The 14460-nt window shown below is 32.8% G+C and overlaps 3 protein-coding genes across 3 annotated transcripts; 2 read left to right on the top strand and 1 right to left on the bottom strand.

Moving 5' to 3' along the window:
• Window positions 1-115: 115 nt before the first annotated feature.
• On the top strand, window positions 116-5470 carry LOTGIDRAFT_156990 (hypothetical protein; the record flags this gene model as incomplete). Its single annotated transcript, XM_009048253.1, has 6 exons — window positions 116-153; window positions 2043-2158; window positions 3577-3687; window positions 4259-4375; window positions 4573-4647; window positions 5451-5470. The coding sequence occupies 6 exons, from the start codon at window positions 116-118 to the stop codon at window positions 5468-5470; spliced, it is 477 nt and encodes a 158-aa protein (XP_009046501.1).
• A 1182-nt stretch (window positions 5471-6652) lies between these two features.
• Window positions 6653-11145, top strand: LOTGIDRAFT_185806 (hypothetical protein; the record flags this gene model as incomplete). Its single annotated transcript, XM_009048252.1, has 8 exons — window positions 6653-6704; window positions 7771-7898; window positions 8239-8415; window positions 8752-8859; window positions 9277-9351; window positions 9850-9949; window positions 10492-10626; window positions 10916-11145. The coding sequence occupies 8 exons, from the start codon at window positions 6653-6655 to the stop codon at window positions 10999-11001; spliced, it is 861 nt and encodes a 286-aa protein (XP_009046500.1). The 3' UTR covers window positions 11002-11145.
• A 4-nt stretch (window positions 11146-11149) lies between these two features.
• On the bottom strand, window positions 11150-14410 carry LOTGIDRAFT_110935 (hypothetical protein; the record flags this gene model as incomplete). The annotated part of the gene is made up of 7 exons (XM_009048251.1): window positions 11150-11201; window positions 11686-11745; window positions 12048-12194; window positions 13106-13303; window positions 13540-13619; window positions 13786-13932; window positions 14276-14410. The coding sequence occupies 7 exons, from the start codon at window positions 14408-14410 to the stop codon at window positions 11150-11152; spliced, it is 819 nt and encodes a 272-aa protein (XP_009046499.1).
• Window positions 14411-14460: the final 50 nt, after the last annotated feature.

The raw sequence follows: 14460 nt of genomic DNA, 5'->3' as shown, positions 1-14460 counted from the left end.
ATTTAAGGTTAATCATAGTGTATATGTATTACCAAAACCAATAGATATTGATGGTAGATCATAGTATCATCAAATCAAGTATATTGAAGGTAAATTATAGTTAGACCAAAACAAAATGAATATTGAAGGATTGAAGTATCATCATCAAACCAAGTAAGTATAAAAGTAAATCATTGTATCACCAAGACAAGTAAGTATTAAAAGTAAATCATATTTAAATCAAGCCAAGTAAATATTTAAGGTAAGTCATAGGATTATGGACCACCAGATCAGATAAATTTCGATGAACAAGTCGAATTAGAATGATCGGATAGTTATCTTCAAAACTTACCCATTTCTGATTTTATTACGATTTACTTTCAATACTTACTTGGTTTGATGATACTATAAGATTTACCGTCAATACTTACTCAGTTGTATTAAACGACGATTTATTCTCAATAATTACTTGGTTTGATGATACTACGACTACTTCCTCTTCTCGAAATTACATATATAAACACACCCTTTCTAATATACTGCTCAATTGTATATTCTTTAAGTGTGTGGATTCAATTTATTTTCTTTATATGCGCGCGGATTAACATTAAGCTTCCATTATAAAAAACTAGTTCTCAGAACGTCCGACACCGCCCTACAGAAAATAGTAGAACGGGTTGTGAACTGGCTAGAACGTGAAGATTATCTATAATACAATACAGGTAGTTCACAAACAGCTCCCAATACGTCTATCTAATCCTTATCCCGTCTGTTTATATAACGTTCAGATCGGGTAAAATTGACCCGTTCTCCTCAGGGGGACACTGTTTCCAACCAGTCCAAACTCGTCTTTAATCAGATTGAACCCATTTGCAACTAGTTCGTAACTTGTTTATCTCGTTCAAAGACAGTCGAACTCGTTCTGAGTACGTTCACTGTCCTCATCTCGTTCCTAGTAATTGCAATCGCGTTCTGACCTGACGTCTATTAAACCCCACTTCGTTTCTGCCAGTTCCCATTCTCGTTCGTCGCTTTTCAAGCTGTGAAGACGAACTCCACAACAATTGTAACAAACATCATAACCAGCTTGCATCCTTGTTGATCGCAATGCTCCTATGAAAGGATAAAGCTAAACAAACAGGCCGTGATAAACCTGCAACAAAAAGAATCTAAAGCGCCTGCTCAACTGAAGCCCGTAGTAGTTGTTGTACATGGTTCCAGTCTAAGGTTGCACCACAGGCACGTGGAACATTCCATCGCATCATGAATAGCTCAGCGATATGTTCCCATGCGTCTCTGTCAATAGGACAGGCGATGACTTCATTCTTCAGCTTCATCACCAGTGCATCACAAACGTCTCTCACCAATATGCTGAAATCATACTGAAGGCTGGCATAGCTGTATCTCCTGTAGCCAAATTTCGCAGAGTTAAGGCAAGCTTCATTCCTGGGTCCAGAGTTAGTGTCATCTTTTGCTATAAACAGTTGTCACTTTTTTCTGAGCGTAATGAGAACGAGTTCTGTTTAAAAGGGGTATTAGCTTTCTGAATGCATATTATGTAAATGTTTTGTAATTGATATAAATATTTATGCCATCATGTTACATGCGTTTTATTTTAAATCTACCCCAGGCTATTTATAGAAGGGAATTTCCACTTCACACCTAAAATATACCGATTATTACTATACAGGTGATAAAACAAAATCCATTTAACTGCTATACCTCTTGTCCTAACTCACTTATTTGTTATTTGTTATTAAGTTTTGTAAACTTTATGTAGAACACCTGACTTATATTTTTTTTTATATATGTTTTTATGTTAGCCCACCCCAATAAAATTATCGAACCTTTTTATAACTTATTGTACGTTTCACATACATCATTGAACGTAGATAAAACGGAAAAATAGAAATTCCAACCAAAACTTAAAAGACAGGATATATACGTACAGGACGCGAAGTATCATTTTAAAGTAAATTAAAATTGAAAATGCAAATACCGTCGAAATTACTTATTTTAATACTAGTTTTAAGCTATAATAATTTTGTTATGACTTCCACCAGATGCCCAACAGGAGAATATTGGGAGAAACTTTTTGAGAAATGTGAAAAATGTTATACTATGTGCGAACAAGCAAGAATGAGAGGAAATGTAAAATCCTGCGAGGAAGCCTGTCCCGGTAAGCATTCGATCTGAAGTACGTATGTATTAAGTTTATTTACACTCATATCTCTTACACAAATTCACACTATATGTGTATTGCACTATTATGTGAAAGTATATTGGGTCGCCGTCTGTGAGTCGATAATAATGGCAACCTGTCTTCATTAGCCCACATGGTGCAGAAAAGTAGGACGTAAAACTCCATTAATTTCAGTTCATTTATTATGGCAAATCAAGCTGATATTCTCTTCGATTGACGATAGCCACTTTTGTGTTACCAAAGTCTGTTTTCAAAATTGAGTTACATTTTTACAAAATCACTTTATCTTAACCTTCACTTGGTATCGTCCTAATATCGATATTTTTTAATGACATTGGTTCAACTACATGGGTGGAGACCCCTCTATAAGTCAATGTAATGCCTGTTGGAAGATATAAAGAATTGTAGTGTGTAGTTAATGTTATTTTACTCAATAATATAATTTAGATATTGGTCTACTTTTGTACATTTTTTATTATTTGTGTTTCTGGGGGTGGGGGTCACTATTCAATGAATGGGCATTCCAGTAGCCTTTTTATAGATCGGACTTTCCACAATATATATATGGTCAATAATAAAATATTTTCACCCGGATTAAAAGTTATAATATTTCTAAATATTAGCCTATATAGGCTACACTCACACGAAATAGAAAATTAGTTACTTTGTACTTTGATTTGTATTTAATTTGAACTGTTAAGTAAAATGATATCAAGTCGAGTTTTAAGTTGACTGTACTGCTTTGAATCTCAACCTAGACTGTGTTGCCTAATTTCTTATTTGGCCCAATTTTCAAAAAAAAACAGGAAAGGGTACAGTGAGAAGGGGTGGAGTGGAGAGGGGCGTAATGGGTTGGAAGAATAGGGAAAGATTGGGGAGGGGCGATATGCCATGGGAAATGGAAGAAAAAGACAAGATCCAAACGGGACTGATATATGGGCTAATTTGGAAGACACCATATATAATATATATGATCAATGCATTCGACTATTCTCGACTTTCATTAAAACTGTTATGCTAAGTTTACACTATTTACGAATTACCATTTTAACATAATATAAACCTTAACATTCGTGAACATGGCTTTTAACCCTGTGCCAGTGCCTTGTGTTGGATAGTAACTTGTTTCTTTTCAACCACCCTAATCACTGTTATGTTGTTAGGTTTTGTTAGGTTGTGGAAATATCTGCCACAATGGTGCCAAGGCAAATCTTTTGACAGTTTAAAATTCTGGCCAGCATCCACGGCCATTACATTCTGTTACGTTTGTACATGCGCTATTGAGAACTACATGTTGAAGTCTACATATATTTATGACCAAAATCAAGCCCCGAAACTGACGAACCATGGTCTTTTTGAAATCTCCTTAGTTGAATTTTGGTTTTGTTTTACAGGATACCTAGAAAGATATGTTTCAGAAACAAGTAGCATATCTTCAAGTATAGCAACAACCAGTTTATATGCAATACAAAAAGTTAGTGACAATGCTGTCAGCAGTGTGATATGTAAGATCCATATTTCTTTTACTGTGGCCATCAAATATACTTTAATGTGAATCGCAGTTTCATATCCAGATTGGTTGCTATTAAGCTTTTTAATAGTAGCTTTTAGTAGCTTGGACTAATTTGAAAGGAAATTTTGCCAGGACAGCTGCATTAGCCTGCTCTTTATCGAAGTATCTTTAACGTGCACAACCTTTAGCACACGGGGCCTCGGTTTATTGTCCCATCCGAACGACTAGACGCTTTTACCATGTCAGCCCCTCGTACCTGCATCACTGACAGGGGGGAACCGGGTTGAAAAATCCGAAGGTATTATCTCGACCTATGTCGGGATTGAACCCTGGACCTTCAGGTTAGCGAGCAAGCGTCTAACTCACTGAGCCACCGCGGCTCCCTGATAAATTGCGAAATAACAAGAAACAATTTTACATTGTAATCAGATAAGAACTTCTATCGAATGCATAACACTCAATATACTTACCTACTTAACCTACTCTATGCAATATCATAAAATTAGTAACATTTTAGCAACAGGGAATAGACATTTAACCTTCCAAAATTTTGCTCTTAATAGGGATCGTTGTGGCATTCTTCGGAGGCATTATAGTAGTGGTTTTGATATTGGTTGCCCTCCGTCAATATCTGAAGAAGAAAAGAGGTAAAGAAAGTCACAGCATTTCATATCATCATGGTAAGGATTAACATGTTATCATTCCAATTTCTACTGTTGTATACGGTGTATTTCAGGTCTCTTACCTTTTGATCTTATTCAGTACTCATCTGTTCTATTAGCGTTTCTGAAAATCAACAGTTTCGATCTTATGAAGTTTGAGATAAATGATAAAGAAATGAAAGTCTTTGTTTTAACACATTATATTTTTGTTTAAGGTGCTCATGTAGAAGATAAACCACCGTGCAGTGGCATTCAGGAATCCCAACCGCCATCATCAGCTCATCCTCAAGGTTGGTAAAATCCATAATTCTAGGGTTTCCATCAAAACTTTTGAAACAATATAAATGCCAATAGTATAGTATATCGTCATTCTGACGTTATTCGTGCCAAATGTATTTGTATACAATATAGAAATTAGACCAAAACATCTGCCTCTATTCCAGCCTCTAAAATAGCTATTTCCAAAGTTGTCGCTTGGTGTACAGACAGAAAAATAGGCCCTGTTTAATGGTAAATTTGCGAGGTGCGAGGAGTTTAAACCAATTTATTTACATCGGATTCGATATATCAGATATATTTGGAAAGCTTATTTTTTTGTAGTCATAATCCCCTTACACCATTTATTTAGGAAAAGTATGAGAGGGGGGTCACCTGATCCTAACAAAACGAAAGTTACAGTGATGACCAACACTAATTTACAGTTTTCGTAACGATAATCTTTACATTACTTAGAAAGAAACACATCTTCGGAGATTTTGAAATGTCCATAAAACAGGGCCTATTTTTGGCTACTCTACTCCACTCCAGCCAAAAACTGTCAAAATATCTATCAGTCTGGAATAGGGGCAGATGTTTCGGGCTATATAGAAATAATAAACAATTCATATGTCAATTCTCTTGAAACAACTTCTCAAGTAAAATCTTATGTATACAACTTCTCGGATTTTATGAAAAACATGCCAGGCCAGATTACTTATAATATAATAAAATTACTTCTCAAACGAAGACTCCCTTCTCCTTCTGTAACCTTTTCTTTCTATTTTGAATCAGTTGTAATTATGATGGTCAAAATAACAATATATTTTTTTTTCAGAAGAAAGTCTCCTACCATGATATCGAATAGGCTACATCATTTATATTCTTTTTATAGTTTTATATCAAAATTAAAAAAAATTCATCATGTTTATTCTTTCTTTGTCCATGTAGGATACATGTAATGACATAATGTACATGTAATGTAGGGTACACCCTAAGGGTAGCCAGAGGTTCAGAATAAGTGTTCAGAAAAAAGAAAAAGGTTTAGAATAGGCGTAGACGAACGATCACGTCGATTAAAATCGCCCGCGATTTTTTATTTTATGCCCGATCATGAAGGGCCAGGTAAACTGTTGTGTTCTCTTACGCTTATCGCTACACAACGGGAGGGGGGCATTGTTTCAAACCTATACACAATCTCTGAATCTTTGAATTAGCCTACTGCCAATTGCACTTATTTATCTAATCATATCGAATCTAATCATATCGAGATACTGTTGTCGGCCTATATGACATTGTAGGGCAGGCATTTTCAGGATCGTTGATCGATTGTATTAGGCTACCGTTATTTATGAGTTTTCCACCATATTCTTATCAGAATCAACAGCCGTAACCAAAATATCAAATTTTCAAATCACACTGCTCGCATGGCTTTATTTTTAAAGACATGTTATAAGTCAAGGGCAATAACTCAAAAACTGTTCATCAAAAAATCAGTAAACTTGTCCAAAATCTCATCAAATAAATGATCACATCGAATTTCATTAAAATCAGCTAAAAACTGTTGTCCTTTTAGAGTTCACAAACAAACTTTCCTAAGGGCAATAATTCAAAATCCATTCATCGAAAAATTCGAACTTGACCAAGCTCATCAATTTAAATGATGGCACCAAATTTCATTAAAAGCACATGAAACATGGCTAGTCAAGTCTCTGTTAAAAACAAATGTTGACGGACCGACGGACAGGGACGACGGCAATAAACGTCCACATTTCCAGATCGCGAGCAAACACAAATCAATGTAGCCAAATAAAAAATCAATTTCTTTTTTTTTTTGTTACTGAATTATTTTTTCGGTAGTTAAGATTGAGAATTTTTTACTACCGAAAACATGCCTGTCTCTGCAGCATTCTATCAAATTCTTTTTTTTTCGGTAGTTAAAAGACGAAATGATGTTGTATTATCACGTGACTTACAAAATGGCGGCTACTTTGATTATAGAAATACAAATAAAACTCATCTAGCACTATCAAATTTAAAATGAAGTTCAGGGGAAAATTAGTTGATGTTGGATGCATACAACACTTTACAAGTAAGAATTGTGACGGCATTGTTATGGTTCCAAGGGCTTAGACCTGGGCTCCTTCAAATTACTTTTTTACCGACCAAACCACTGACACTAGTGATGTAACCTATTTTCGTGCATATAAGGATTCAACACCGAATTTCGTCAGATTTGAAAAAACTTTTTTTTAAAATCTTAGAATTTTCCTCAGATTTTCTGGTTTGTTTTCGATTTTCATTATGAATCCCTCACTTAGGCCAATATTTCATTAATAACCAACCCGACAAAATGTGTCAATTGTTTTTGTGTACAATGTTTGATCTATAAATAAGTCGAGAAAACCACGTTGTATGGACACCTAGTGGTATTATTGACTTCTCTCAGTATTTATAATATTTCATTATAACTAATTCCTTCAAAGATAAATGAGTTGAGAAAAAAATCTGACTAACAAAATAGGTAAAACGTAAGAGTGATTTATTGCTAAAAGACATTAAAACGACATAAAAGTATGACCCACATTGTGTTCCATAAAATTTTTCTGCTGACACGGAATCCGCTAGTTTGTCACGTGATGTCATTTGTTGGAATATATTGTAGCAGACGATTATAGCTTGGGATAAATTGGAATATCGACCGATAAAAAATTGTTATATAACTGAAATCTGCCATTTTGTTTATGTTGAAGTATACATTAATACATTTTACCTTGCTTGAAACTACTGGATTCATTCTACTAGCTGATATTGTACAAATAACCCATGTTTATCAAAACAAGCAAATGCGGAGGTCACACGAAGTCGCACATGTAAATTGTTAATCATTTCCGGAGATGCACAAAAAATAGGTTAGCAAGAAATTAGGTTACTTGACTGTACTAACTACTACTACAGTCAAGTTACCTAATTTTGTGATAACCTATTTTTCGTTCATCTCTGGAAATTATCAGTCTCTCTACAGACACAGCGAGCTTATTAGTATTGAATTTTTGTATCATTTCACATATATTAAAATTTTAATTGCGCACAATTTGTCTTGGAATATCTTTGGTTTGATGATTTTAAAAAAAAATTTCACACTATATTTGTTGCAGGAATTGTAGGTACTGTATCAAAGATGATAAAAACTTGTGTTTTAAGAATAACTATAGATAAACTCTATTTTATTTTAACTGAACAAACTGTATCTGGTGGAGTACAAATATGGTGTGAATTACCTCAGGTAAATTCATTGTGCTTGTTTTACTGCCAAGATTACGCCTAGAAATTTCTTTATCTATTAATAGAGAATTTTGTAAGTACCTGTAATGAAAATGTTGAAAGTAAGTTCCACCGGCTGTTAGATAAGCTTACAGAACTACTCCTCATCGTGGTTTCTATTCATTTCTATTTTCTATTAAAATACTATGCTATATCTGCACCTTGTCATCAGTACAGTGCAAAATATAAGAGTGATTGATAAAAGTTAATTAGGTTAAATGTTAATTGTTAAAAGGTTTGATGAAGCTTATTATTTGAAAAATAATAATAAAGAAAAGCAAAATTATGTTTGATTGTTCCAGGGCCATTTTTTTGATGAATATGCAATGGAAGGAGTGTCCGCTGAGGATAATGAAATATTTTTAGAATTAGCACCGGAGAATTTATTACGTGCCATGAAAACAACACAATCAGCTAAATGGGTCAAATTAAAACTAACAAAAAAACACATTCCATGTTTAACTGTTGAAGGTGATTTGGTGAGTTTTAAGATATTTTCAGTGATGTGGTAATATTATACCTTTATATCATTATTCTATATATGGTTATATGCAATTTAATATTGATTTAATTTTTTGAATCTTTTTTAAAATATGCAAAATTTCCTATGAATAACTACAGCTGCATTTCCAAGCCATCTCTTATGTCTGGACATACAAGACTGGTGAGTGTATCAGGGTATGTAATTGCATGTGTAGTAATATTTTACCAATTTTGAAAGTGTGTGGATATGAAAACCTTCAGTGCCCCGATAAATAGCTGTATAATGGTGTGCATTTCTACAATGTAAAAATTAATATTGTTTTTCATTTTAGCCAACTATCGGTTCACATCAAAGATTAGTAGTACATGATATACCAGTATCAGTTGTTGCTAGAAGACATTGGCAAGACTATCAGGAACCTTTAATGCCTGAAATAGATGTAAGATCAGAAATCAGAAACAAAATTTGTCATGATTGTCACAAGAATTTCTTTTTTTATGTTTCATAATGTTTTTTTACTCATAAACTTGATATCATCAGTTTTGTTTTGTGATTGTGAATGTTCTTTTACTGAATTGTGATACCATTTCTTCAATTTCATGAACTTGTCTTGCATGCTTCAAATATCTCAAAATGTTATATTTAGTGTTTTAAAGTGCCGCCATGGTAACACATCTTGAATGATTAAAGTTCCCGTAACTTTTCTATTATTTTATCAACATGTATAATGGATCTTCATGTTTTTTGATTAACTTCTACATCTAATGTGTCAGCAGAATTTTCAAATGTTAACCTGAAAACCTGCTGTATTAGATTTAGGTTTCAGAAAGATTGATTTTTGTTTGTTTTATTTCAGGTTAGTATTGCAATGCCTCAAATAAGGTTATTAAGAAATGTTATAGATAAAATGAAGAATCTAAGCAACTATGTAGTAAGTATTGAAATCAAATTTTGCTGTGTACCTCGTAAAATATTTTTGCCACTAATTTAAATTTTGATCATATATGTGACAATTTTTCCTTTGAACCATATTGTTTTGACAAGTAACCTTGTGATTTATTTACCCTGTGATCAAATTATTGTGACTAATGTAATGTGACCCTTTGAAAATATTACAGTGTCCAATTTACCTTTGATATCTGTGACTAAATTACCTTGTGACCATATCCATGTCCTCTTGTGGCTTCATGATGGTGACCAATTTAACTGTGATCAATTTTATATGTAACCACTTTATCATATGACAATATTGCTGCGTTCATTTTACTACGTAGCTTTAATGATTGTGATCAGTTTACTCTGACTTTTTTTTTGTGACCAATTTTTTGTGACCAATTTTTTGTAACCAAATTTCCCAGTTTAGATTTCTTTTGACCAAGTTTCTTAGCCTCAGTACACAGCCTTACAAATATAATATGTTTTGTTATAGGTTATATCAGCTAATAAAAATGGTGAAATGAAATTACAAGTAGAAACAGATATGGTATCTATTAGTACACATTTCTTAGATCTAATAAACCCTACAACAAGTAAGTTAAATTAAATATTAAGTTAATTGCCTGATGAAGACTAGAGAACCTAGTTGAAAAATCACCTGTAATAAAGATAATAGTTGTATTCCATAAAAGTATTTCCTGTTTTTTTTATTTATTTACTAAGAGGAATTTAAATGGCGAATCTTAGTCTAAGGAATGGGAATTTTTTAGCTAAGCCAATCAGTAATAGTGTTCACGACACAGCGGCGAAATTTGAGCCTTCATATCCATGTTTGTTTAGAATTATCTGCTTTTGAAAGTAAAAAAGACACATTTTTGAAGGAATTATGCGATTTTCATACATTTCTAGTACTTCTGAAGACTATTTAATATATTCCAGACTCCAATCATTCCCTCTAAATATCACCCTTTCCTTTAAAGAATAAAGTATTAATATTTTTTTTAATTTTATAAATTGGAGAACTGAATTTGGGCAAGACATTGAGAAAACCTAGCAGTGAATTTTCCATATTTTCTAACCTCGTTTTGTATGTGTTTGAGAGTCACTCATTGTTTGTGGAATTTCAATTATTTAGGGAGAGATTCAAATTCCCAGTCCTCGTCACAATCTGATCGTGATCCATCAGAATTTGCTGAAGGTAGAATTGATATTAGAAGATTTTCTCAGTTTTTATCCAGTCAACAAGTTAATCCACAAAGAGTAGTTTGCAGTAGGTGTTTATTTCACAAGTTTCAACAATTACATTCTACCAAATGTAAACACAGAAAATCTGATTTTAATAAGCTATAGGGCAATGATCGAGCAAAGATATTTATGTATTTTAGGGTGTGATTCAATATTAAAACATAAACTGCATAATATCAGAGTTGTTTTCTGCTTCAGAGTTGTGGATAGCAACAAAAACCCACCTACATTAAATTATTATGTTCAAAATCCCTTTAACAATATGTGACAAATTGATCAAAAGGTTTGATTGAAACATGATTCATTTATTACAGATATAGTTGAAAATAAAATGGTTCATTTTTACCTCATCAATGAAGATGTATCATTACAGTATTTCATGCCAGCAGTAGCCAGTTAAAGAAAAATTGTATATGGCTGCAACTAAAAAAGTATACCACTACAAAGTTATTCAAAGCAGCTGATTTGAAGTATTACCAGCAATCACTGAACAGTGTATTTATATTTCAATAAATGTTATTTGTTTCATCTGAGATGTTCTTGCCACCTCACATAAACATATCATCATAATCTGGTGGTCTCATATGATCTGGATCAGGACTGAAATATAGAGTACACAGATAGATTGAGAGTAATGTCAAGCCTTAAATAGCATTTTTATAGTAGGTCGAAGTCTTCATAATTTTTTACTCCAATTCCTCCAATTCCAATTCATATTGTATGTTTCTGTTGTTAAAATAGGGCCTGGTGATATTAAGAAGAGAAATTAATATATATATACATAATTACTAATCATCATGATATTCCTGAAAAGTTCACTTATAAATTGTGAAAGATTCATATTAATCAAAAAGCCTGATATATTGCCAAGAACAAGCTACCCAGCTAAGACTTAAATATTACATACATTTTTTCCAAAATCATGTTCTCAATCCTCTGGGGATATCAACTACATAGTCACATATTCATGTATTACAACAAATAAAATTTCAGAATTAGATATCAATAAGATAATCAGTACTATTCAGCAGCAATAACAATATTATTTAGGATGGTAACATTAAAGATTACATCCCACCTTTACCTTGGTCTAGCCCCTGGCGGTCCAAATGGATCAAATCTTGCTCCTGGTGGTATAGCACCTCTGAAAAGATAAATCGTTTATCCTAATAACTTTCACAATTGAATATTATAACAACATTTTCACCAGATTTTATTGACTTCATAATAACTGATGTCTTGCTGGCATGTAAATAGTTTTTATTTGATGTTCACATGTTATGATGAGACCTCTGTCAATTGTATATTCAAATCTCTCACTGTCACTTAGGCTTGTAAACACCATTACATACTTTAAAATTTATCTAATAATGAAACTGGGTATGCTGAAATCTTTGGTTTTATGATTATATTAATAATTTCTTCCACTAAAATAATTACAAATACCTTGGTAATCTTGCAGGTAATCCAGAACTTGGATCCATTCCAAAACTGGGTCCAGATCTTCTTGGATCCATTAACATACCTCCTCCCATTCTACCTAATGGATCTAAATCTCCATGACCAACAGAGAAAGGACCTTCAGGATCCATCCTGAAAGGAATATTTATGAAAATTTCACAGACTGACAGAGACATACATATCTTTCAAATGAGGGATCAGCTCACCCAGGACAAACCACTCTTGCAACAGTTAAGAATTTGAGAATCACATGATACAGTCCTAACTTTTACTACCAAAAAAAAGAGTATTCTGTACTGCCATGGTCCAGTGACTATAATTAGTTGGTATGTCTACTGTAAACAATATGTCATCAGGTCTTAACACCACAATAAATCTGCCCAATTAAAGATTCAAAATTTAGTTCTGTTATGTTTGACCAGTATCATATTACATACATACACATCTTTATGACCTCTCTTATAATAACTTTTCTTATTGACCTTCATTCAACTTTTTGTAGAACCATTCCATAAACTCATTGGTTTCTTTTGTATCTTGTTTTAAAATAATTCAATAACTTTTTTTTCAACTGGTGGGGCATCAGCACTTGCAAATTGGCATACGACAGATTTTGAAAACAATATGAGCAAACAGTGAAAAAAAATTTAGAACATGAAATCTAATACCAGGGTGCCAAGAACTGGTCAAGTTATAGTACCTTCTTAGTGAGATATTGTCTATTGGGGACAAGGTGCAATATAAATTTGTATCATATCTGTCAAAGAGTAATGAACCATGACATTCCAGTTTTGGCTGTAATGGCCGCCAAGTGGTAGTAAAAGTTAGGACTGGATACATATACCAATTGATGTCTATCTATCAGATTTAGTATGGTTAGATCAAAAGAGATGACATGATCCATATCCTGGCAATAGCGATGACATTTATAATATATAAATTATATAACCCTGCTAACCCCAGGCAATTCCAATCAATTAAACACAGACGAAAATTCAAAAATAAAAAAATTGAACTACTGAACACAGAATAATTGAACCTACCATTCAGGTTGCTGATAACCAGATGTTGAGGAACGTGATGGACCACCATGACCACCAAGACGTAGGGGATCTTCTTCTAATAATGATGACCTTGGTACAAACCTCTCTTGCCTTTCAGGAATCTTCTGTGTTGGTAGAAACTCATCTAAAATTTCCCACTTCAATTTTCTTACAAATTCTTCAAGATTGGTAAAAGCACTAAAGAGGAGTGATTCAATTTAAGGAGATATCTTATATAGGAAATTTATCATATTGTCAAATTTTATTGATTATTTTTGTACAAATTCAAATATCAGATTCAAAATGTAGTTATAAACTCTAGAAAAATTTATTTACGGTACACATTATCATAAATATCAAAGCATAAATCAAATTTTGAATTTAAAATACCAGTTATCTACTAAGAGACTTTTTAAGAAGAACAAAAAATTTACCCATGATAGTCTTGTAAGTTTCCAGTAGAATAATCTGAAGTTTTAAATGTTGTATTGGCTGTCTTCTCATCCACTTCACGCTAAATCCAAAATAATACATAATCTCATAACATTGCTTTAATATCTTTTTACGAAATGGGACAGCTTGTTATGAGACAGGAATTTTTATGATAATCTTTTCTAAAGAAAATACACTTCGTAGTAAGAATGTTTGAACTCTTATTGACCACTTAGTTTTTTACTTACTGTGAAATTGACCATTAATGCTTCATCAACTTTCATAACTTTCAGTAAAAAATATTTATTGGTTTCCATTTGAATATAACGTAGAACATAACCATTTTCAACATTATTCCAGCCAGCTGGTAAAACTTCACTTTTTTGTCCATTTGCCTGTCAATTAAAAAATTTTTTGAAAATGAACTTTACTAAATTAAAGACATAAAAATTTAGAAGGTTTCATTGATTATAATAGGCCAGTTTAAGATTAACAGAGCATAACTACTGTGATCATTGATTATTTGACACACATCACAGTAGACGTCTAAATATAGGAATACTTAAGTGACGAAAGAAGGGTATCATTCCAAATCTGCAAAGAAATATCAGTTTGATTTACAACTTCAATATTTTTTTTTCTAACTTCACACTATCTATTATAACCAGGGGGATTTTGCACAGCCATTGGCATCATAATCAGATTTCAATTTTACTATGGTGACATCATGGGCTGTACCTGTTCTCCTTTTCCAACACATTTAAATCCATTTGAAATTATTTTCCAGTGGATAACAGGAACCAAGGCATCATCACTATTACGAAGGACGTTTGTCACACTTTGAAATAATAGTTCTAACCCTGGCAATGGCATTTTGAATTAGTTTCAAAACAGCTCTGTCATTCAACTTTTACTTTCACTTT

Source organism: Lottia gigantea (genome assembly GCF_000327385.1).
Source record: "Lottia gigantea unplaced genomic scaffold LOTGIsca_12, whole genome shotgun sequence".
Lineage (NCBI taxonomy): Eukaryota > Metazoa > Mollusca > Gastropoda > Lottiidae > Lottia > Lottia gigantea.
This window is presented reverse-complemented; position numbering and strand designations above follow the sequence as displayed.